The 27782-nt window shown below is 33.1% G+C and overlaps 1 protein-coding gene across 1 annotated transcript in view; it reads left to right on the forward strand.

Annotated features, from left to right (window-relative positions):
• Window positions 1–2233: 2233 nt before the first annotated feature.
• LOC127701420 (uncharacterized) overlaps window positions 2234–27782 on the forward strand; it is an 80508-nt gene continuing 54959 nt past the window's right edge. Inside the window, exons 1-6 of the mRNA XM_052205288.1 lie at window positions 2234–2323; window positions 13314–13389; window positions 15082–15324; window positions 21762–22271; window positions 23065–23171; window positions 25331–25784. Of these exons, the coding sequence (XP_052061248.1) occupies window positions 2309–2323; window positions 13314–13389; window positions 15082–15324; window positions 21762–22271; window positions 23065–23171; window positions 25331–25784 (1405 nt within the window). The 5' untranslated portion in view covers window positions 2234–2308. The remainder of the gene's footprint in view (window positions 2324–13313; window positions 13390–15081; window positions 15325–21761; window positions 22272–23064; window positions 23172–25330; window positions 25785–27782) is intronic.

The raw sequence follows: 27782 nt of genomic DNA on the forward strand, positions 1-27782 counted from the left end.
GAATATAATATAGGTGAAAAACACGTACGCAAAATGTACGATGAGTGAAAGCAACATGCACGCAGATTGTACGATGAGTGAAAGGAACACATATACAGAATATACGATAAGTAAAAGGAACAAATACGTAGATTGTACATATGCAATGAGTGAAAGGAACACAAACATAAAATGGACGATGAGTGAAAAGAACACGTACGAAGAATATACGATGGATGAAAGTAACACGTACGCAGAATGGACGATGAGTGAAAGTAAAACTAGATAATGGACGATGAATAAAAGAAACATGTACGTAGAATGGACGATGAGTGAAAGGAACACTAGAGAATGGACGATGAACGAAAGGAACGTGTACTCAGAACGGACGATCAATGAAAGGAACACGTACGTACAATCGACGATGATTGAACAGAACGCGTAAATAGAATGGACGATGAATGAAAGGAATGCGTATGCAGCAGAGACAATGAGTTAAAAGTACACGTACACATAGTGGACGATGATGAAAAGAACACGTACGCAGCTTGGATGATGAGTGAAAGGAAAACGTATGCAGAATATATGATAAGTGAAAAAACACGTACGCAAAATGTACGATGAGTGAAAGGAACATGCACGCAGAATGTACGATGAGTGAAAGGAACACTTATGCAGAATATACAATAATTCTAAGGAACATGTACGTATATTGAACATATGCAATGAGTGAAAGGAACACGTACGTCGATTGTAAATAATTATGCAATGAGTAAAAGGAACACATGAATGTGCCTGTTCCAAGTCAGGAGCCTGTAATTCAGTGGTTGTCGTTTGTTGCCATGTTACATATTTGTTTTTCGTTCATTATTTTGTACATAAATTAGGCCGTTAGTTATCTCGTTTGAATTGCTTAACATTTATAATTTCGGGGCCTTTTATAACTAACTATTCGGTTTGGGCTATGCTTATTGTTGAAGGTCGTACAGTGATCTATAGTTGTTAATTTCTGTGTCATTTGGTCCCTTGTGAAGAGTTGTCTCATTGGCAAAGATACCATATCTTCTTTTTTTATACATACACGGATTGGACGATGAGTGAAGATAACGTATGCAAAATGGACGATGAGTGAAAGCAAAACTAGATAATGGACGATGAGTGAAAGGAAAACGTACGCAGAATGGACGACGAGTGAAAGCAAAACTAGATAATGGACGATGAATGAAAGGAACACGTATACAGAATGAACGATGAGTGAAAGGAACGTGTACGCAGAATGGACGATGAATGAAAGGGAACGTGCGAACAATCGACGATGAGTGAAATGAACGCGTATGCAGCAGAGACGATGAATGAAAGGAACATGTACGCAGGATAGACGATGAGTGAAAGGAACACTAGAGAATGGACGATGAATGCAAAACACCGCGTACCAACAATCAACGATAAGTGAAAGGAACGCGCAAAGAGAATGGACGATGAATGAAAGGAACACATACGCAGAATGAACGATGAGTGAAAGGAACACGTTTGCAGAATGAACGATGAATTAAAGGAACACGAACGCAGAATTGGCAGTGCATGATGAATGCACTGAACATATGTCATTTTGAATTTCGGAAGGCCTGTAGCAGTGTTTGTCCTGTAATTTGTCACGCAAATAGTTTTACGGATGCTTACTCAGATACTGAGACGTGCAAATACATGTGTTCATGTTAAAAATATGGTGCAATTAGACACTTATAATCTAGATCCTAACATTTATAGCTAAAATACTTTACTGACAAAAATAGATCAATGACACGAATTAATATCAGAAACACGATTTGTTGTTATTTTACCAGACTATTGTTCTGGAATGAAGTTGACAAAAAAGTATATAAGCTTCTTCATCGACAAAATGGGTCACTAATCAGGCGTTTTTTGTTGTTTTTTTTAGGGGTGGGGGTGGGGAGGGGGTGGGCGCAGAGAACCAACATCACATACTTTTAGATTACAAATTGCAATCTACTACATATTCATATGCGGCTGTTTAGTCTTTTGAGTTTTAGGGTCAAGGTAATATAACTATTTGTGTGCTGTTGATTATCATTGTTCATGTATAGTATTCTATTTTATCTCAATTTCGTAAGCACTTGTCTGTGAAAAAGATACTTAACATTATATAAGCATGTCAATATCTGGTTTATTCTGATGCCAGCATGTAGAGCAATAATGATTTGATAGCTCATTCTCCCTCATTATATTGCAGGGTGAGACCCCATACAATCTGGCAGCAAAAGAAGACTGGAATACCGTGGAATACATACAAGATAGGAAGAAAGAAGTAATGGACTACCTGAAGGTATATGCTATGTTTTATTTACCAGTATAATAACTATATTACAAAAAGCAGCCCGAATAGTTACGGGATTACCAACTTACGCTAACTGGAACAGTATCTATGTAGAGACGGGATGGGAAAAATTAAGCGTCAGACGGGAGGTTAAAAAATTAGCTATGTTTTATAAAATTATTAATAACCAAGCGCCAGATTATTTACACGATTTGGTTCCGAATTTGGTATCAGATATTAGTAATTATAATCTGCGTAACAGTCAAAATATTACTATACCTGTAAATCGTTTATCAGCTTATCAACAGTCTTATTTTCCATCGTCTATTACATTGTGGAATTCTTTGAACTTAAGTATCAGACAAATTCCTACATTTTCCCTTTTTAAACTAAATTTGCATAAACTATACTATAGAAATAATAAATCTCCGAGATTTAGTTCATCAGGAGATCGTAGGCATTCTGTTTTACACACAAGGCTGCGTAACAGATTTAGCGCTCTGCATGCTGACTTGTTCAAAGCACATTTGATACAAAAAACCAATTGTTCATGTGGATGTATCAATGAAAATGTCGAAAACTATTTACTATATTGTATTAATTTTTCAACTCATAGAAATCTGATGTTAAACGAAATTAATGTCTTTAATCTCAATATTACTATCGATTTAATATTATTTGGTGATGATGCATTCAGTACTGAAGAAAATGATATTATTTGTTTATCTGTTCAAAAGTATATAAAAATACCGAACGTTTTTCTCTGCATTGACAACCTTAACTCTGTAAACATTACATGTGATTTAAAATATTTCAATATACATGTAATGGCAATAATCGAATGATCTTGATGAATAACTACTGTCATGTTTTGTTATCAATAACGATTCAATGGATTTTAACGAAAGAATATAAAATTAAATTATAAATCAATACTTACCATTATTGTGTAGTTTACATCCTTTCTTTAAACTTTTATATATATATATATATATATATATATATCTCATGCCGAATTATGAGGAACACACACACTTATTAATCTTAAAATTATGTCTACACAAGACAAGATTTGCGCATAAATAATTCCACACTGACAATTCGGTGTGTTTGTTTTTTATCTATATTGTAAAAAGATGCACTCGATTAAAATCCATTGATTCGTTTCAACAAGTTTCCTTTTGTGTTCATGTCTTTATGCTTAAATTATTTGTTAGTATGATGTGTTCATTAATTATATTGTATATTTCGTGTTGTTTTGGAGAAGACGTTACTAAGTTGTGAAACTTGTGTCTGATTCATTTGTCATTTTGAACAATAAAATATGTTTAAATTAAAATTACAAAAAGGTAAGGAAGGAGACGAAAAGGAACATAACTATTTCTATTAACTGGGCTCACAAGAATTAGAGTAGATTATACGACATTATAATATTTTAGATAACAACCCCTAGGACATAAAAAAAATGCATAAAAAGTAAAATCCGTCTAGGATCAACTTTGCTTGATTATATAAATGTTTAACTCAAGTTTAAAATCTCTATCTCAGCCGCACCCTACACATAATTTTTTTTTTTAAATTTACAATCAAGTGGATTTGTAACTTAATTGCAAATGTCACAAAGGGACGGAGCAAAATGTAATGTGGGTCATAGACGCACGTGATATATGTTTGTGGATCGACACCAGTAATTTGTTAAGATATAATGATGAGATGAACATTACTGACGTGTCATCCTCGTACCTTATACAAAAGGCAATACATCTTGTCATATGACCTGACAGTAGTCGACACAACGGGACATTATTAAAGTACATGCCCAATTGTACAAGGCATCACATAGAAAATTATACATTTATATATGTATACAAGTTTAAATACGTGACATTTTTACCACAGACGTTCTCCATCGGATAACCTGTGGTTATACAGGGCTAACACCATAATGTATATATATATATCAGCTATAGTTAGAGGAGGGGATAAGGCGTGTGTGCAATGCTAGGCGGTGTTGTCGTAGAAGTATGAAGTGAAAAGTACAGGTTCCAGACCCAGTCAGGGAGGAAGTAAAGAATCAGATCTACTCTAACATTGTTAGGTTGATTTTCTAGACACTTTATAAATATTCTAACGCCTGGTATTTCATAATCATAATAAATCCGATGGACAAGGTATAATTTACAGTTGTCACTACACATAGGCAAACATACATACATACGATAGATAATTTAGCTAATCTGCAATCAATACCATCTTCATGCCTAATATATCATGTACTGTGTTACAACTCTAGATTCTACTGACGAGGAAAGGTAACACTAGGCCACCGAAAGCTGAATTTTTAGTTCAGTCTAGGTGGCCGAGCGGTCTAGAGCGCTGGACAAAGTGCAGGTGGTGTTGTCGCGATATCCCAATAGCATGAGTTCGAATCCGGGCGAATTTGCAGATTTAACATTGTTGTGCTGATATTTAGAGTAATTATGTATATATATATATAATATAAGTCTAAATTGAAAACAACGTTCAAACCTATGATTGCGTTGGATAAAAACCGCAATTTTTATACGTGTGCATGCAAAACAAATTTCTTGGTAGAGGGGTCTAAATACAGCACAAATAACATTTTCCAAGAGACAAAAAAAGTGAAAAAGTATATTTAAACAAAACGCATTTGACTAACAGGTCGAACAACGGATGTTCTTAAACCCTGTTGACTGCCATTTATGATTGCCAAATAAACGGATCACAAGATGTAACAAAATGGATCTTTATTATTAATTTAATACCAAACAGAAAACAATAAACTTGCGGAAAAGATGGTATACCGCAAACATGAGGTGCAAACATTTGTACACCATATCCGGATTTCGACAATTAATGTCACTTCAGTGATGTTAGGAATTGAAACTGTATTTGGAAGGCCATATAATTTACTTCAATTTAGGATAGACTCTTGAATTTTGAAGAGTCGAAATAGGATGAACGGATCATATAAACCCGAAGGGAAATATAATACAAGCCCAAACGAAAAAATATAAACAAGTCTAAATTGAAAACAACGTTCAAACCTATGATTGCGTTGGATAAAAACTGCAATTTTTATACGTGTGCATGCAAAACAAATGTTTTGGAAGAGGGGTCTAAATACAGCACAAATAACATTTTCCAACAGACCAAAAAATGAAAAAGTATATTTTAACAAAAAGCATTTGACTAGCAGGTCAACAACGGATGTTCTTAAACCCTGCTGACTTCCATGGCGATTGCCAAATAAACGGATCACCAGATGTAACAAAATGGATCTTAGTTATTAATTTAATACCAAACAGAAAACAATAAACTTGCGGAAAAGATGGTATCCAGCAAACATTAGGTGCAAAAATTGGAACACCATATCCGGATTTCGACAATTAATGTCTCTTCAATGATGTATATATATATATATAATCTTATTTTATTATACATGTCTTAACACAAAGCACACAAACCGCTAACTGAAAGATTGTATCTACAGAGGTGTATTATTCTTGTAGCTATAATTTTTTTAATCATTTAAAAGAAAATTTAAGAAACGTCGAAATAAAACACGGATCTTACACTTCATCACGCTTGATATTAAATCTTGATGTTCCTAAAGTTAAAATAGTGGACGCAGCATTTTTGTCTCGCCTTGACAGAGTCAAAAAGCGAGACATAGATATGCTGTTTCCGGCGTCGGAGGCGACGGCGACGGCGACGGCGGCGGCGGTGTCAATAATGTATTAGTTTGTGATTAAGTCTAGTTCATGGTGAACCACTAGTGGTAGGTCAATGATATTTGGTATGCAGTTGTATTAGCATTGGCACATCTCATTACCATGGAGATTATTTGGCCCCGCCCCCTCAGTCAAGGTCTATTGACTTTGAAACTTTTCATAGTTTACATGTATTAGTTTGTGATCAGGTCAATTTATGGGGAACCACTAGTGGTAGGTCAATGATATTTGGTATGCAGTTGTATAAGCAATGGCATATCTCATTTCTATATAGATTATTTGGCTCCGCCCCCTTAGGCATGGTCTATAGACTTTGAAACTTTTGCTTAGTTTACATGTATGAGTTTGTGATTAGATCAGTTTAAGATGAACTGCTAATGTTAAGTCAATGATATTTGGTATGCAAATTTATTGGCATTTGCAAGTATCGTTTCCATGGAGATTATATAGCCCCACCCCTGATCATGGTTCATTGACTTTGAAACTTTTACATAGTTTACAAGTTAATGTTTGTGTTTAGGTTTGTTTAAAGGGAACGACTTATTATAAGTCAATGGTATTTGGTATGCAGTTGTATTATCATTGGCACATCTCATTGTAAAGAGATTGTTTAGCCATGTACCTTCAGTCATGGTTCATTGACTTTGAATATTTGCATAATTTACATGTTAAAGTATTGCTATTTTAATTTCAAAAGAGGGACGAAAGATAGTAGAGGGACAGTCAAACTCATAGATCGACATTTGCATTATCAAAATTACAAAAAGGCGAGACATATCTCTGTGATAACAGTTTATTTAATACTATTAAAGATTAAATGCGCATACGAATCAAATATACCCGTGCATGACCAGAACGCATTCAAAGCTGCAGTAAAGCAACAACTGAAAAATAATGAAATTGATTATTGTATTTGTGATTTAGATTAAAGTAATGCCATGCCGCTTCTTACATGTCTTAAATTTTTAGATTATAATCTAATCGATATACAATTAAAGGACCCCATTAGAAATAAGCGGACATGTTTTCTTTGGAAGAAATTTTGATTTGAGAGAGCAGTTAAGCTTTACAGTATTTGTTTTATTTAATATTTTGAGTAACGCACATTTTTATACTGTACTTGTATACAGTTGATATCGATTGCTACCTTTACACCACTTTTAGGGTAAGGCTCTATATTGCTTTTACCTTGTCAGTCTGTCAAACCATGTGTGTCACATTTTTCAGACACTTCTGTAAAAATTGCTTAATATTTGGTCAGCAACTTGACAGTTGTAATGTGCGATCGTTTTTCGCATCGGTCAGACGATAACTTCTTGTTAGCAAAACATTGAACTTTTCAATACGTTAAAAGAGGTTTATATTTTTGTCACACATTTCTTCAGTTAATGAGTAAGCGCTTGCGTGTCGCTTTTACTTTTTTTGATAACTTTTGTCTATTTGGTAACGTCTCATTGATATTCACCAGACATCCCCATTTATTCATAGTTTGTATATTGAATATCAATATCTGTTTGCAGTATCAAAATTACATGGAATTAAATTTTCATTTAAATCATTATTCTTAGTATACTAATAAGATAATAATAACACTAGATATTAACAGGGCATAGGAACAATGGAAAGATATGTTTTGTTAAAACGCTGTTTAAGACAATTAACTATATCAAAATGAATTCTGCTTCAACCAGACGTTCCTTTTGGCACATAGATGATGTATGTAACTAAACATAAGATGTCAGGCTAAACAAGCCCGGAAAGCAGGCACTTTATCTTTTTTTTTCAATTTTATTGGCCAATAAACACTGAAACTTACGTTCCTAGCCATATGCAAGAAATGAGCATGTGGGGTAGAAGTGTGGTATTTAGACATTGAAAATTATACAAAGATGTTTGTTTGTTTGTATAGAAACTAGATAATTTTGATTAATAATTTATTTAAAAAGATAGTAACTGTGTTTTTTTTTTATTTCTTGAAATGCAACTAGATGAAGGAACATAATGCCAGTCAAACATGTTAACTGGATAGATTTACTCTCATCGAAATATTACATGTACTAGTAGTATTGTGGGGGGAGGGGTATGCTTTTTGTTCACCCACAGTTCTAGTTTATTAATTTACCTACATGTAGTTTATAAAGACAAAAACTGCATATTATATAATTATTCAAGTAGATATAAACATACTTTAATGTACCGGAAGAACACACACATAGAATGCATTTCGTTAGAAAGAGGAAATTGTGTACATAAAAAACGTTTGATTGTAAAAAGCCAGTTTGGTCACTTTTTGTGAAATTGAGGTGAAAATCTTAAATGTATCATCATTTCAAACATGAGACAACCAGGTGAAATTTTGTGAGATATATTCAGAAAAATGATAAAAAAAGGATCCTATCACAAGCATAAATTACATCCGAAGTCAAAACGACAAGTTCGACTATTTGTATGGAGTGCCATCATTTCAAAATGGCGTTCACGTCGAACCTTCTTTTTTTTTTTTCATTTATGACATAAAAATTGTAGATGTGACCTTTACCTATTCACACCGATTAGCTTTGCTTATCATTTTTCAGCACAACAGTTAAAAAATATATTTTCTAATATGTAATACACCAGTTTCTCAAAAAAGATTTAGTTACTAGTATTTTTCTACCGTTCGAAAAACCTAAATGCTTGCACAACTACCGTGTTTTTCTTTCTGCATCCAAAAGTTTATGTCATTTGAAATATAAGCATAATTTTATAGAAAAATAAATATCTGGTACTTGCAAAGTCGACTGACCGTTTATAACCAAAAGAAAAAAAAATCATTGTCAACCGAGGCCAAGGTGGTCCGAGTACACAGTTATTTCGTAGTGCATTTTTTTAGACAATAAATGAAAATTAAAAAAATCCCACCTGCGCTTTCTCAATAATATTTTTACAGTGTGTTGTACTACTTTTGGGACAAATTATATCAAAATTATAGAAAACTTCATCGGCTCTAACTAAAAATATGGACAATTTCATGCTAAGGGGGTCTTCAAATCTTTTGACAGCTTCCGAAGTGCTAATTTTTAACATTTTTCAGCTGGACCAAATCACTACTTTACTTTAAAATTCATGACCCAAATTTTTTTACAGTGTCATTTCACCCCCCTACTTACTATTTGAGTCATAAAACATGGAGAAATAAATTCGGAAGGGGTATAAAAAAAATCGACAAGTAACACACTGTCCACACTAGGGACTATATTCGTGGACAACGAAAATCAAAGGACGATAACTGTGTACCCGGACCTAATGGGGTAGAAAAAGTTGACCAATCTTAATGAAACTTGGTATGACCAAAGCTTATTAAATTATAAGACTGCTTACAAAGTTTCATGGCAATAGGATATATATTATAGACAATATGACTAATTCTATATTCAACTTTGAGTGTTAAATTTAGACGTTAACATTGAAAATTTTCAACTATCAACATTTGGGGCTTATAAAATTAAAATATTGCAAAAAAATACTTTTGAAATGCCTTAATATATAATATATTATGTATTAAAAGCAATAGAGTACTCATTTGATTTATCAGACTTATCATAATTATTAAAAAGTCAAATTTATATGAGCCTGTGGCTAAAAATGGAGGTTTTCCAATGAAGGGGGGGCCTTACATGAAGATGTAATATTTTCCAGCAATTTTAAATTTTTAACGCTTTTTGGTTATAAATAATCCTTACATATGTATTTAATGTACTTTAAATGGAAAGAAAAGTTACAAATAACATATCACATTAGTTTAAAAGGGTCTTAGGCCAAGTAAGACTAAAAATAATTTAGGGTCAATTTAGGCCGTATCACATATTTACATTTAAAAATGCATATTGAAACTATATGAAATAAAATTTTGTGTCTTTTCTATCATTTCTATACTCAGGTGACATGATACAATAAATCTGAGCACAAAAAGACTCTTGCATTCAACTTTTTTGGCAGACAGTATTGTCTGATACAAAGATTTTTCACTCTTAGGGAAAAACATGCATGCAATTTTAGTCTCAACAGGCTTATATTTGAACCACTTGCTATCCTACAGAAGAAAAGAAAGATATTATGTGACATAAAACAGGTACAAAAGACATTGTTAAGTGCTTTTTATACAAATTTAGTGAGGTCTTTATAATGGACTTCAACTTTTATGTTCATAGATCCTCACATTTAACTTGATCCAAACAGGGCGTTAGACGAGGATCATATATACAACACATTTTGCACATATTGTCTGAGATAATCTTCTTTTCTGTAGATTCAGAGTTCACAAATGAGTAATACAACTGGATTGAAGCATAGAAACACAAATATTGACACATAAAAACCTGTCAGATAGAAAGTCAGAATGCCACTTATGCATCAAAATTGAAAAAGCTATGAAATGCTTATTTTGACCATAAAATGCCAAAATTGGTCATTTTTGCAGAAATTCTATCAAATAAAAGTTTAAATCCTTTAGTTTTATGCTATTTGCTAAATTGACACCATCAAATCATTCAGGGAAGTTGCCAAAGTACAGATTCTATATTTCCTGATTTCACCTCTTAGGTCCGAGTACACAGTTATTTCGTAGTGCATTTCTTTCAGACAATAAATGAAAATTAAAAAAATCCCACCTGCGCTTTCTCAATAATATTTTTACAGTGTGTTGTACTACTTTTTGGACAAATTATATCAAAATTATAGAAAACTTCATCGGCTCTAACTCAAGATATGGACAATTTCATGCTAAGGGGGTCTTCAAATCTTTTGACAGCTTCCGAAGTGCTAATTTTTAACATTTGTCAGCTGGACCAAATCACTACTTTACTTTAAAATTCATGACCCAAATTTTTTTACAGTGTCATTTCACCCCCCTACTTACTATTTGAGTCATAAAACATGGAGAAATAAATTCGGAAGGGGTATAAAAAAAATCGACAAGTAACACACTGTCCACACTAGGGACTATATTCGTGGACAACGAAAATCAAAGGACGATAACTGTGTACCCGGACCAGGTGAGGTGTGAATCGCTCTGTTTTACTTACATGTATTGGTTCATTGTAAAGCAAAATCAGTTTTATGCCACGGACATTCTGTTGGTGTGATTATCATGGGAATAATATGCAGTCTCAACATTTTTTTAAAGAAGTTATTGATTAGAACGCTGATTTTCTAACGTTGCAATTTGACAATCGATCAAAGCCATCATATGTATTGTTTTTGAAGAGCTACATGCATTAGCTATGATATTTATTAAAAAGGGGTAAACAGTAAAAAAAAATGCTTTGAAAAGTTACACTGGATATTAATAAGAAAATCTTAGTTAGAAGTCTATCTATTGGTACAAAATGTAACAATGTGCAGATCTGCATCGTGTAATAGCATTGAAATACGCTTCACATACTTTACATGGACAAAATACAATGCAAGACACATTTCACACCCTTTAATACCTGAAATACGTATTTGCTATAATTTACAGCAATATCTTTTAGGAGATTTTAAAGAAATTTTGCTTTAGCATCTATCAAAGTCATCAAAAATAACTATAGCAGCATTGCCAATATATGATTTCTGATTCTGAATAAACTGTAGAGTCAAGTATCTGAAAAAATATAAAACGTACAGCCAAATTAAAAAAAAACTGTACTGAGGCCATTCCGTCCCTGGTATATATTGATTACCAGCAAATGAATTTGAAAAGCTAGCCAAGGGTTAACGAAGATGGAAGGTTCATTGACTCTATGGTTGTCTGCAGAGGAAATAAAAAGGTTTTCAATATCGGACATACGAACACTAGCAGACAATTAAAACAACTTCTCCTCATTTAAATATATCCTTGAAATTAGGCCCACCTGCAAGTTGGGAAAATTTCTTTAATTTTCCAGTCGCTGCGATGCCATCCCCAATAGTAAGGTAAAAACTACACACTATATGTGACATCCCTGGGTCACGCTGCGCCTGAATTGTGACTTGTTTGATAACTAATTACTTTGCTCTGAAGTTTTTGAGAAAATACGGGTGGAAGTCATTCAAGGGCAAATTGATCGGTAGTTGTCGAGGGAGTGCGACATACGATCAACCCTCCGTATATAAGATCAGGTCGTCATTAACAATTGTAATTAAAGACTTGAAAAAGAAGATTGAAATTCTAATGGAATGTTTTGGGTCCTAAACAGAAGCATGTTTCTCCAAAATTTTCTGTTTAAATTCCACAGTTATAACTCGTAATAATGTGATTTTACTTTTTCATTTTTTTTTCAAAATTGATAAAAAAAATACCTGCGGTTTGTTTTGTTTGATTTTCTTCACATTAGGATTCAGGTCAGCAACCGACGACTCAAATTGAAATAAAGAATAGACAACTTTAAGGTACATGTACGGTTTGTTTCTATAGGTTGCATTTGTGAAAATACAGACAATGCATTTTCCCATACGAACTCCTTTTACGACTAAAACAGTGCTCATTTTACCATGGAGTTTCGTAAGAAATCATATCCTGGAATAGAAAGTTCATATGCACTACTATTTTTTTTTCTTAGGTCAAAACATAGGGCTGAGCGGTATATTCTCAACATGTTTATGCCTTGAACTTCTCAGAGTGTAAATATATAATCAAATTCTGTGCTACAAGTCCCACCACTTTGGATCTTCCACAGAAATTATATTTGGCCGCTATTCATGTGTATTGATACTGGGAACATTCCCATTTTTTTTTATCTCTTTGTGATGAAACATAGAGATCATATCTGGTGACCAGTAGGTAAACAAAACGAAACATCTATGAATAGTATATATCTCCCTAAAAAATGCGTGGTTTGTGAAAGAGCTGTATTCACAAAGCGCAACCTATAGTCATCATTGCGTTACAATGTTGTCATCATATATATTAAATTGCACTAAGATACCAAACAATATTTGAGGGCATACACAAACGCATTTGAACGTCTACAAAAATGTTACAACATCCTTAAAAATGCTTAAGAACCAAAATAATTATCACGCAGTTGCTGCGGGTGGTAGTATCTGTGATTTCAACATAACTCTCTAGTGTATTACATTTGATCATAACATTTGAATTAATTTGACTCTACTCACCATACTGTTTATTTGTGTAATTTCATGGTAAACTTTGGAGCCTCATATTTTGTATGAAAGTATATCAACTGACATTTTTTACTAAATATATTACATGCAATATATGCTAAAAAATCTTTATGTTGTAGACTTTTATGTCAAAGGAAGACCAAGAACTGGCCACAGAAATCTCTCAGCAGAAAGAGGCAACATCAATAGTTGGAGGTTAGAATTTTGGTATAAATAAAAGTATATGTGGGATGGTTTTTTTTAATGAGGCCACTACCTCTCAGCATACAAAAGTATTAAGGTTGCAAAAATTTGGAAATGAGTTTAACAGAATATCAAGTATTGTTCATCAACGACAATATTCCTCAATGACAAAAACATTTCAATTTCACAAAATCTTTCCATCTAGATCTATTTGTTGTCTTGAGAAAAATATGTTTCAAATTTTCTCTTTCGGTAATGTAAAAGAGTAGGAGAATTAATTTTTTCAATGGTTTATAATCTTGTAAAGTAAAGGTCCTAAAACTATAACAATCCACTACTGATATCTAATCCAGCTGCGCTTGCATGCATATGTACTAGTAATATGTATACTTCTCAAAGATGATAATACTATTTCATGGCTTGTGTTTACTTTCTGATTTCCAGTATACAAAATGTGGCACATGTGAATCACATGGAAACCAGGTGTACAATTTAAACTATATCATTTATATGTCGAAACATTAACCAGATGTAAAGTTGGGTGTAGACTCTAATGAGTACACCTTGTCAGCAGAAACTAGACATTATTTTTAACTGAATATACTTTCAAACTGTTTTCCAACGGAAATCCGGTGAATTAATTTGGGCTGGGCTGCGCATAAGCGGGCGAAAAGCTCCAATAGTTTCCGTGCATTCACTTGACACAAAGTAGTCAACCATTGTTTTTTCAAATTTTGAAATATTGTTACATATAGTGATGACAAAAATGAGGTCAAATTCCTTTTTTTCGATTGTAAAATTTGCAGTTCATGAGTTATGTTCCTTGAAAAAGGAAAAGGAGCTGTCGTTTCTGAATAACAACTGATGAACCCTTCAACAAATGTTTTTGAGATTCGTTGGTTATATATAATCTTTGCGACATTGTAATTGTTCATTTTGCATGGTTCATAAGAAATTGACCCCACTTAAAGAGTTCATTGTCATCGATAGATTTGTTATTTGATCTGCTTCTCAGATTTTATAAGCAATAGGTCAACTATATTTGGTTTATAAATTGTTGCAAGGTGTAGATGTTTGTATGTTTTCATTTTCGGAGTTCATTAATTTTTTTTAAGACCTATTTCATCAGTAAATATCAACTATGTTTAGTGTTGTGTATGCTTTTTCGGTCCTTCATGTCTGTCAAGCAGCCGGTAATTCTGACATTGACCTTATTTTGATGGATCATTCATTATGTAAAGTGTATGTGAAATATGTAGTGACACCTTAATTTAAAAAAAAACGTTCCACATAAAATTCAGTTCGTCTAAGTAATACAGTCAAGTTATCTCAGCGTGTGCATTTTTGTTTAACTCAAACTGTTTTCACACATGAAAACACGTAGAAACCATACAAGGCAATATGAGAGCTTCATCATTTCGGGTTTTCCTAATTAATGAAACTTCAAGAATTACTAAATGTTACTGGGATTGTTCCGTCTACTTTCTCTTTAGATAATTGTATCGATGAAACATTTGATCTCGTCCTTTTAGAACCTCTCCTCGTGACAATGTTTACTCAAAGAGAATATCAAATCAACGAAAATGTTTATGAAATAAAAAAATATATATTATAATGATGATGTTCTTTAAATCTAGTAAAATGAAAAATAATCAGCATAATCGTATTGCAAATGTGTAGTTGCATTTTTTTTTTTTAATAAAGATTTCCTCCAGAAAAAAGAACAATCTGCCATGTTAAATCGATTGCTAGGCCAGGGGACGTATGATTCATTTGACATGCGCTGTATGGTCACAGGTCAGTTTGGAGTCGGAAAATCTACGCTTGTAAAGCTCTTAGTTGGTGATGCTATTCCAGATGAAAGATTTGCTACAGATGGGATCTCCCTACTAGAGGGTCGATGTGGCCTTGACATAGACACCAGAGAGTGGATACTTATTGATCCAGGTAAGAATCCATTCTAAAACACTATATCAATATAAAATCTATTCTTGTATTTGACGTCTTCATCATACAAATGACATTTCCCTAAAAGAAGTCCCTGTGTCCTAGACATAGACACAAGAGATTGGTTCCCTATTGATCCAAAGAATACATTCAAAAGCACTACATACAAATTTATCTTACCTCCTATACATTTTTAGGAATATGATTGGTTAAAAGCAACCGCGTGGAGACCGTATATATTCCATATTGGGTTAGTAGGCGGGCTTATTTCAATACACGGTTAGTAGTGGTGTTACGTCCATTTATAAAAACAACACGGTGTTGAGGGAAAAAACAGACGAAGAAATTGATGATAAACGATTGAAATAAATTCATAAAACACATTTAAAGCTAACACGTTTTTATTGTTGGCATTTGTTTGTGTATAGACCAATGGAAGTAGGTTCTTAATACTAACGGTATCAATGACTTGATCACTTTGATAAGCCACTAGTCTAAATACCACAGTCATGTTCAGATAGTGGCTAAGATAAATTCGTTACATAATGTGCTAGTGACCTAATACTATATATATAGAGGGTCATTAAATTCCATATGGAATTTACTGACCCCATATATATCGTATTAGGCCACTAGCAAACTATGTAACTAATAATACTCAATTAACTGTTGGATGTCCACGTGTTAGTAATATTTTGTATGTGGCTTGGAACAAAACATCAGTTGTTTTTAGATTCTTCTAAAAATAAAACAAATAGCGATGGTGAAAAAAAAAGGTTAGTCCTTCTCAATTTTCAACTATTGATGTTTTCAGTAATGACTTTTTAGTTCAATCAAAACAGGTGGGTTTGTTTAAATTCAGGAAAAAAAGGGGGTTTTCTTTTGTTATATCATACGTATTGTTGTATTGTAATTTAACTTTGTATTACTGTGACATACCTTTTATTCATCATAATCTTATCAATGAAACAATCTTAGTATGCTAAACACTAGTTTTAGTATGCAAAACACCAGACTAAATCTGTTAATCATCAACCTCAAGATATTAAACACCAGTCCCAGTATGTTGAACACCAGTCCCAGTATGTCAAAACCAGCCTTGTTTGTTTAACAATAGCCTCAGTTTGGAAAACATCTGTAGCTGTATGTTATACACAAGCTTTTATTGGTTAAAACAAGCTTCATTGTAGGACTACACTAGAGCATGGGCTAAACGAGAAGAAGTTGAACTGACACTTTGTCAGAATGGGCAAAAACAATCAGGTCTCTAATAAAACGTCGCATTCATAATTTGAAAAACTGTGTGAATGTTCTACCAAAGTCCGTTTTCAAAGACAAAGAGGCTATGAAATTTCTATCATCTCTTCACGTTAAGTATGTTGTTGTTCCTGCGGACAAAGCTTCAAATAATATTGTCTTTGTATGTAGATCGTTCTACTACGAGTGTTTTGTAAAAGAATAAGAATAAATGAGCACTCAGGTTATCCCACATACAAACACATATCATTTTACAAGGATGAGAATTTGGCGAATCATAAGTCCTTCATGGCTTCAATGAACATTACATTGAAAAGCAAATCGGAGGACTTACCTTGTTTGCTTTGGATACCTAAGCTTCACAAAATTCCGTACAAAAAAAAGAGGGTCTTCAGAAATACCGTGAAACTGTTTTTCTCGCGTAGTGGTATTAATCATATGTGGCTTCTAAACAAACTCTAAAGAAGTGGGTAATTTTAAATCTCGATCTTTCTCTTAAATTAGTTCTATCAAAACCTTTGATTTTTCAACCCTGTATACCACCATTCCCCATGTGAAATTGAAAAATCGTCTAAAAGTAATAATCCACAATGATTTTCAACATAAAAATGAGAGCATACGCTATAGATATATTACTTTGGGATGTCATTCGGCATATTTTGTTAATAGTGAACAAAAAAGTAAAACATGCTACACAGAGGAACAAGTGATCAGTATGCTGGAGTTTCTTATTGACAACATTTTTGTTGAATTTGGAGGTAGACTTTTTCAACAAATTGTCGGCATTCCTATGGGAACGAACTGTGCGTCTCTCCTTGCCGACTTCTTCTTATTTTAATATGAGTCGGAGTTCCTTCAGACACTTGTCAAAAACAAGAAGATCAAAGAAGCCAGATCATTTAATTTCACATTCAGATGTATTTATGACGTTCTTTCCATTAACAATCCACATTTTCTGATTGGGTTCCATTAGTATATCCTTCAGAACTAGAAGTTAAAGAAAAAACATACACGGCTTCCTCTGCCTCATTTTTAGACTTATACCTCGAATTTGACCTTATCGGTCATCACAGAACCAGAATCTATGACAAACGAGACGATTTTAATTTTGAAATTATCAATTTCCCCCACCTTAGTAGCAATATACCTACTTCACCTGCATATGGGATATTCATTTTCCAACTCATTCGGTATTCAAGAGCCTGCAGTTGCTAATCAGACTTTGTAAAACGTCACCAGTGTCTGAGCAGAAAGTTGATGAATCAGGGATATGTAAAAGAACGTCTCGTCCTTTTTTCTAAAAAAGTTCATCGGAAGATACCAAGACCTTGTTGATAAATATTCCGTATCAATTTAACAAATACTACATGAAGGTCTTGAAGTAAAGATTATAGGTACTGACTTGTTTATCATCTAAGAAACGTGTTAAAGTATTCATTTATTTGTCTTTGTAAATTATTACTTTTACTGTTTAGTCTATTTTTGGTAAAATCCATTTGCCGTGGCTCGGTACTTTTACATCCCGTCATTGTGTTATTGTGCTATGGTTAATTTTTGTATTCTTTCTTGTCTTTCGTTTTTGCTAATGTGCTTTGTCTATATGCCTTTTTGTTTTTCTTTGTTGACATATTTTTTTTTTTATAGTGATTAAGATTATATTACAATTTTTACTGTTGTATCCCTATTTTTGACATTTTTACCTATTGTGTCTGTATGTTTTGTTCACACATCGTTGTCAATATAATGGAATTTTTATGCGACTGTCATACAAGTGAGAGGTTTAGCTAGCTATAAAACCAGGTTAAATCCACCATTTTCTACATAAGAAAATTCCTGTACCAAGTCAGGAATATGACAGTTGTTATCCATTCGTTTGATGTGTGTGATGTGTTTGAGCTTTTGATTTTGCCATTTGCTTAGGGACTTTCCGTTTAGAATTTTCCTCGGAGTTCGGTTTTTTTATTATTTTACTTTTTAGAAATACTAAAACTTTCCTTGGCATGTTAAACACCAGACTCTGTAGTTTAAACACCATGGAATTCTCAAAATTCTAAATACCTTTCTAAGCATGTACAACACAAGGTTCAGTATGAAACATTGCTGCTTCAGTTTGTGACACCTACCTCAGTATGTAATACACTAGGTGAACAGAAGTATTAGCATGTATATTACCAGGCTGTGTATTTAGACACCAATCTCAAATTGGTTGAGAAATTGAAAGGATAACTCAAGTATAATATCAAAAGCATGCCGAAACGACCGAGCCTCGGCTTTTTTTTTAAACACTGGCTTCAGCATGTTGAAAACCAGTCTTATGATTCATTACAAAAAAACCTCTGTATTTTAAACACCAGTCCGAATATGTTAAACACCTTCGTCGGTATAGTAAACACCAGTCTCGGTGTGTTATACACTTTAGCTTTAGGATATTAAACACCACTTACAGCATGTTCATCGCCAGCGTCAGATAAGGTAAAATAACCAAAATACCGAACTCCCAAGGAAAATTCAATACGGAAAGTCCTTTTATCAAATGGCAAAATCAAAAGCTCAAACACACCAAACGAAAAAAAACAACTGTTATATACCTGACTTGGAAACTGATAAGTTAATGCCCATCCTCAATATGTTAAACAACATCCTTAGCATGTAAGACACCAGGACTAATAAATACCAGCCTCAACATGTTAAATAACAGCCTCACTATGATAAAGACTTGTCTGAGTATGTTAAATACAAGCTTATGTATGTTAAACACTAGCCTCAATATGTTAAACACCTGCTTCGTAATGTTTAATAACGGCCGGTGTGTGAAACACTTGAGGTTTCGTTTTCTTCCATCAAACTGGTTAGAAATATGAATGGTATACTTAAGTATAGCATACAGATTGCATTTAACATAACCATGATAACTGAAAGGCTTACAAGATCATACATATTAGCCTATGCATATTTAACGTCAGCTTCAGGAATTTAACATTAGCGTAAGCACTCTCTGCAAGTTACACGCAATTCCCTGCATGTCAAACAACAGTCTCGTTTTCGTAGGAAAATTGATAGTTATATTTAAGTGCAATACCCATATTGCATTAAACACAATTGTAAAGCTAACAAACTCATAATGAAATACCTAAACCTCAACATGTGGGACACCGAAATTAGTAAGCCATAACCTCACCTAAGTATGTTAAACACCAGCCGCAGTATTTTAATCACTAGCTTTAGTTTGTTGAGCACTAGCCGCAATATATAAAACCCCAGCCTTATATGCTAAACACTTTTTTTAGTATGTTAAACACCAGCCTCATATTTTTTGACAGCCTCATTAGGATAACAACTAACGGAACATTAGCCTATGCACGTTTAACACTGGGATCAAAATGTTCAGCAAACTGAAGTCTCAGTATGTTAATCACCAGTCTGAGTATGTTGAACGCCAGACTGCATATTTCCAATACTAACTTCACATGTTAGTATACCAATCTCGGCATGTTAAAAACAAAGCCTCTGCATGTCAAAGACCATTGGCAAATGATAGGCAAACTTATGTATAATAAACAGTCTGCAGCTTAAACCCAACTTTAAGACTTACGAAGTCATAATTACACTGGTTACACTAGTTACACACTCAATAGTAAATAGAATCAGCATGTTATAAACTGGCTTCGTTATGTTTAACACCGGCTTCAGTATATAGAACACTAGTCTCATTATGTTAAACACCAGCTTTAGTATGTTAAATACCAGAATCAGTATGTTGAATAATAGAAACAGTATGTTTAACACTAGCCTCGGTGTGTTAAATATCAGTTTCAGTATGTTAAACTCTAACTTCAGTGTGTTAATCGCTAGCCCAAAAATAATTGCATGTTCAACACCAGCTTCTTTATATTGAACATAAGCCTCAGTATGGTTTAACACTTAAGCATAAGTAGTTAAGTACGTATCATGGTATAAGCATATGACATTGAAAAATTATTTTCTAAAAAATGATAACCCTATAGTGAACCAATCAATCAGCAGCAATTCAACCTAACAACTAGACATCTACAAAATGTATTGCGTTTTTCTCTTCATTACCTCTGTTAGTATCGTTGTCGTTAGGCAATTGTCGCCAACAACTCTTTTGATTCATTCCAAGAAAAAGGGTATGCTACATTCTGTAAAGTCATACATTAGATTTAACGTGGTAAAAAACGTGTTGTAAAATTCATAAGGCCAACAGGCAAAGTTTGTTTCGAGATAAAAGTACATGACTAAAATTAAATCTAGAATATTTGGTAGATTGTTTGTGTTGAACGTGAGAATACAGGGAAAAAATTATACACTGTAATAAATTCAACAACACAAGTTTTGTAATTGACCATGTCATAGATTAGAATTTAAAATCACACATTACATTTTTAAAAAAGCCATCTCAGTCTGTAAAACAAATAGTAACTAATTTCATTTCCAAAATTTATTAGAAATGAAAAAAGGACACCGTATTTTTGGTATAATTTGATTAAAATTTTCAATTAAATGATGTGTATATCAGCAGTATCTTGGTGAGTTCGAAAATCAGTGCTGATCAATTATTTTGAACGAATTGATGGCCCTTGGAAATGCAAAGTCTATGAATAATTGCATGAATTTGATATCGGAAGGGATTTTATCGGCAATATATTGGCCATGTTCTAAAATCAGCGCTGAACATCTGTGTTAAAGGGAATAAGGTCCTTTGAGATACAAATATAGGGGCAATTGCATTGTTCATGTTGTAAGTCCTTTTTTGACCACATTTGTTTTTGGATGTGTTGTAACAAGTTAAAAATAAATATTGGAGTTATTACCTCTGGACTAATATTATTTTTTCCCGCGGCAATGGATTTCAATTTGTAGTTTTTAATTTTGTTTTATCTTATAAAGAGTGAGACTCGTGCAAATAACTCAGCTAACGACATTTCCCCAGTTCATGTCATTGAAAGCAGCATTTTGATTTTAGATCTTAACAGAATTTTTAAGTGACATCCATAAACAAAGGTCAAATGACAGCCTGTTTCTAATTGAATTGTTACTGATATTTGATAATGCCTTATTGCAAGGTAGAGGGGTAATTTTTATAAATCATTACAGGTCATACACCGCTAGATGTGTAAAAGAAAACTTTTATTACATTACTATATTTTATCTTATAACAGAAACTTACAATGCCCTGGATGTTGTGTACAATAAGGTGTTAATGACCTCTGTAGCTGAAGATGAAAAACAAGAAGCCAGCCGCACTGCTAGTAAAAATGTAGGCGATGTATTACAGCAGTCAAAATGTACCAAGACAACGGCTTCCCATGAAAATATCCCAGTTAATCCTTCTCAACAGGCTCTTGCAGAACAACCGTTGTCACCTCAGCAGTCTTCCAGTACGCTTCTTTTTAAAGAGCAGTCACACAAGAAAATGAAAACAAAAATGAATAAGGATGAAATAAGAAAGAGAATGGAGGAAATCCTTAAGAGTGGAAAATATAAGATAAAAGTTGGACGACTTATCTTCTGGGATTTTGGCGGACAGTATGTCTATTACACAACACATCAGACCTTTATGACATTCAGAGCTTTGTTTCTTCTAGTGTTTGATGGAAGCAAAGGATTGCATGATCAGGTCCCAGATGTGTTATGTTTTCCAGGGCAACACATGATACCCACCCCAGCAGGTATTTACTTTTTAATTGGACAAATAAGTTTTAAAACCTTTTGACATTAAAATCGGAAGCTCAAAAATACTAAAACAGTAGAAACATAAGTGATCGTGTTTGTTTCAGTAGGAGGATGTTTTGAAGTACATTGGTTGGATTTTTTATACTTATACAGCAGGTTGAAAGTATAAAAAACAGGTGACAAATTAGCAAAAATCATGATAATCGTATATGGGTTTTTAGTCAATCTGAGTATAATGTAACTATTTTAAACTCATATATGACACCTGATGTCACTTTTTAACTTCATACTTTATTTAACATTTTTGACTTTGCAGACGAAACGCTCGTCTGGCGTACACGATGCTTATCTTGGTATCTATGATAGGTTTATTTACATGATTTTAAACCATCTGAAATACAAGCTTAAAACATACCATACATGTATATGCAGGGCGTTTATTTTTGTTGTTTTCTCTGAATATAAGTGTGTTATTCCAACTTAGTTTTCATAACTCATTGATCAGAATAAGTTTCAGGTCAGTTTTGAAATTGGTATAAATAATAGGTGAACTACATTTGGTTTTTAATTTTTTTTTACAGCGTACGTGTCTGTCTAACCGGGTTAACTTATCTGACATCAATCATATTTCCAGGTTATTTCGTTCATATGAAGTTTGGATGATACGTCTGTTGTTGGCAGATTTTTTTTTACCGTAACAAGATAAAAAAGAATGATGAACAAGTTCAAATGCATTTTTTTTTCAAAGCCTTTTGTAACTTATTTAACTGTAGCTTGATTTGTTTACAGTATTTCTACAACACTGGGTCTATTCCATCTTGACGTATTGTAAGCCAGTATATAAAGCTATTCCAAAGATCTTGTTTGTGGCAACACATAAAGACAAGATTGAAGAGGTAATCACTAAGCTAGTTTTAACTCATGTATCACCCATGATGTCACACTTAAATGAGTAAGTTACCTTTTGCTATCTGTGATACAACCGATTACGAAACAGTACCATTGGCTATTGACCTGTTGGTAGTTGGTACTTGACCCTTTATGAAACTGTACCATGAGTAATTGACATCTTATCCGTTTGTGTTTGACCCCTGGTGACACTGCACCGTGAGTAATTGATATATTATTAGTTTTGATATGAAACCTGCTGACACTGTAACATAGCTTAATGATAAATAAGTGTTACAATGGTCTAAGTAAGTGATAGTAATAGTATAAGTAAGTTTCATCATGGTATTATTGAATGGTACCATGGTCTCAGTAAGTTTTAGTATTACAATAACCTAAGTAAATAAAGCATTGGTCTAAGTATTGTAATTATGAGTAAGTAATAAATACCATGGTCAGATTACTGTAACAATGGAATAAGTAAGGGTAAACATGACCTAAGCAAATTGTACCATTTTCTAAGTAGCATTTATCACGGTGTAAGTAAGTGTTCCCATTGTCTAAATAAGTGAAACTATTGTCCAAGTAGTAGTGTAACCATGGTATTCATCACGTTTTACCATTGTCTTAGTACGAGTAATCAACGTCTAAGTAATTTAATCATGGACTTAGTATTGAATCATAAATTTTGAAGCAATAGACTAAGTAGATATAAGAAGATGTGGTATGAGTGCCAATGAGACAACTCTCCATCCAAGTCAAAATTTATAAAAGTAAACAATTATAGGTCAAAGTACGGTCTTCAACATGGAGCCTTAGCTAACACCGAACAGCAAGCTATAACATGTATAAAGGGCCCCAAAAATTACTAGTGTAAAACCATTAAAACGGGAAAACCAACGGTCTAATCTATATAAAAAACGAGAAACACTTATGAACCACATCAACAAACGACAACTAATGAACATCAGGTTCCTGACTTAGGACAAGTAAAAACAAATGCAGCGGGTTTAAACGTTTTAATGGTACCAAACCTTCGCCCTTTTTCTGAAACAATAGTGTAACATCACAACATAGAAAGACACACTATCAAATATCAACTGAAATAGCTTAACTCAATCAAAGGACATATTAAGTGCCTATTTAAAGTCTACGTACTAGTATTGTCACCATGGTCTTATTATATGTAACCGTGGTCTGTTGTCTAATTATATATAGTAACCATGGTCTATGTGTTATATTCAGTGTATAAGTATTTTGAAATGAACTTAGTAGTGTTACCATTCACTTAGTATTGGTACCATTGTTTAAGTATTGTAACCACGGTCTAAGTAAGTAATGCCATTTTCTAAGTACTGTTAATTCAGAATTGCGTGCATTTATTATTGCAATTTTTTAAGAATGGACTAAAATACAAGATTGATTATTGCGATTTCAGAATATTCTGCTTTAAGATAACTGCATCAGATATCAGCATGCTTGTTTTTATTAATACAATATCCACCTAGTCGCATTATTGTTTTTTTAATTAACAATAAGTGTTACAATGGTCTAAGTAAGTGTTACCGGGGTCTAATAATTGTCACCACGGTCTAAAATAAACATTGTTGACATGAGCAAACACCATGGAGTAATGCATTGAGTAACATGGTGAGACATGCTTACACTATGATAAACCATTGCTACTATTCGCTTTACACCAAGGTTGGTATGAAGAGTGCACGAGTTGTCATTTATGGATCTAAATGTTAAACAGTTTATGTAATGCACATCAAAGTCGGTAGATCCTATTACTTTTTAGCACATGTCTTTGTAATTTCACTTGAATATAATTAAACTAAACCACTAAGTAGTTGTGCCCACAAAATTCATTTAGATATACCTTTATCTGAAGTCATTTATAATAAATGATAATACATCTTTGGAAATTTAACATAAATGGCAACATACTTCATTTTATTTGGGCATAAACATAAAGCTAAACATCTTTATTAGTCCATTTGTCCCAAACAGTTTCCTTGTCTCGTCAGTTTCAGTGACAGATTTTACATTTACTTCACTAGAATTTGCGTCCATAAACAGGCGTGATGTACAAGAAATTTTGGGATAAGCATCTAAATTAGAAATTAATACACATGTAGTTATTATAACACCTCTTTTGTAATAGGAGAATGTTGAGACTCGACGTAAAGAGTTGTACAATGCAGTAGAAGAATTGTTCAAAGACCACGAGGAAAAACAACATCTTGTCTTCAGCCCACAGATATTTGTTAATGCCAAAAACAAAGATGATCCAGATATAAAAATTCTCAAAAGAGTCATTACAGATCTTACATTTGAACATCCATGCTGGGGGGAGAAAATGCCAAACGCTTTTGTCCCCCTTGAACTTGAGATAGCTGAGCTAGTAGCTGGCGGAAAACAAATTTTGTCATTGCTGGAAGTGGAAGAATTGAATGCCATTAGTCAAGTGTCTGTCCTGTCTCCAGAGCAACTCAACGCTTTTCTCAATTTCCAACATTCACTCGGGAAAATTGTCTACTTTCATACTCCGCAGCTGAAAGATTTTGTGATTATCAGCCCACTACTCTTGGTTGAAGTCATGAGGTCTTTTGTGTCAGGTATGTATCTATACTATGTCTACTTTGATACTCCACAATTAAGATATATTATATTACCTTCAGCCACACTTCTTTGGTAGAAGTCATGCGATCTTAGATAGCCGGTATACTTTGTCTTCTTTGATAACCCGCAATAAGATGTTATGTAATTATCACATGTATCTGTCTACTTTTCTTGGAAGAGTTTTTTAACGATATTTATGATGTCGGTGATACTCCTCAGCTAAGATATTTTATGACCATCAGCCCACTACATGCACTACTCTGAATAAACTTAATGATTTTTTTTTGTGACACGTATTTATACCATGTCTACTTTAATATTCCCTCAGGTGAGATATTATGTAATCATCGGTCCACATATCATGATAGAGGTTAATCGGTTTTTGTAACAGGTACATGTATCTATGCCATGTCTTTTTTCATACCCCTCAGGTAAAATATAATGTAATCATCAGTCTACTTTTCTTGGTAGAAGTTATGAGGTCTTTCTTTCTTTACAGGGATTTTTTATTACATCTTCTTTGATACCTCTTAGTCAGTAGCATATGTGAGTTTAACCTAGGACTAATACATTTATCAATAAGTGTTAGGTTCAACTTGAAATATTTTCTAGGCAGTTTTTTGTTTATTACTATTTGTTATGGGGTACTATTAATAGTTTCTGCATGATACTGTTCTTTTCGTATGAGCCAGGATTTTATGATTTTTATAACTTGAAATGTAAGATTTGGTAGAACATATTGAAATAAAGACAAATAAAAAAATGCGAGAGAAAACTCTACGACAGAAAATAATAATGAAGCGTCATATGTAATTTCGGGTATTGTATGCTTCCCTTTTAAACTCAACATTACGTCCTGGTTTGGATAATTGTATTAATCAAATAAATTTTAGCATCAAAGTAAAATTTTCTTATACATTTAACAAGTTTAAGTAACTTTTTTGTCAGTTTTTTCTTTCTCGTGTCATAGAATTAAAAACAATTATTATACAAAGGAATATGTTATTTAGTTATGTTAGTAATACTCTAAACTTTAATAATAAGTTGAATTTTTCGAAATAAACATCTGTTCACCTTTTTGTAAGAGACAATTAAGGTCTTATGCAGACTTACTTTACATAATGTACAACTGACCAGCAAATTTTCGGCGTAAAATTTTTATGTTGATATATACATATTTGGCGTTTTTCATCCGTTCATCTGGACATTCATTTTTAAAGACCAGACTATAAGGACACAGTAGGTAAATCCTTTTCAACTAATAGTTTGAAACAGCTTGTTTGATAACTTTCCATCAACCAGAAAGCATATATATTTATTTTAGTCATCCGTTCATTTTACAAAGCTAAAGTCAGCACACATTAACTTAAAAAAAATAATCTTACCCTTCTTAGTTTTATGATAGAACGGCATAATCATAGATCTAATAAGACAAAAGATCAGAACCACAGTAAGTGAATATTTAAATAATTGATAGTAGTGTTCGGCCATGAAGTGTTTTACCAAGACATAGTAAAAAAGATATAAACGGTCATTATCGTATTGTAATTTTGAGGGAAATATTTCAGTACATTGAGTGTTCTGTGCATTATACATGATTTTATCTTCCTGTTGTAAAGTCGGCCATCACTTACATGTATCATAGAAAAGTGCAGTGTCTGATGGTATCATTAAATTAGACACTTTAAGCATGTTAAACTCTCTTCAGTAGCTTCGACAATTCCATGAAATGGTATTGCATATTATTTTTATTGTACTTTTGCTTTTATATATTAGTCTAGTAAAACTTTACTCGTATTTTTGCTCTGATTTTTGGCATCTTCTTTTATTTACCATTTGTAATTCAAATGCTCAATGTTTAAAAGAAGAGGGTGAAATTTTCCACACGCAAAATGTCTTTTTGCCTGTCCGTATTCATGGATGATTAACATGGTTAATAATGTTATAATAAATTAGTTCCTTACTTTTTTTAGACATGGGGCGGTTTCGAGCTT

The sequence above is a fragment of the Mytilus californianus genome, unplaced genomic scaffold (assembly GCF_021869535.1).
Source record: "Mytilus californianus isolate M0D057914Y unplaced genomic scaffold, xbMytCali1.0.p SCAF_5, whole genome shotgun sequence".
NCBI lineage: Eukaryota > Metazoa > Mollusca > Bivalvia > Mytilida > Mytilidae > Mytilus > Mytilus californianus.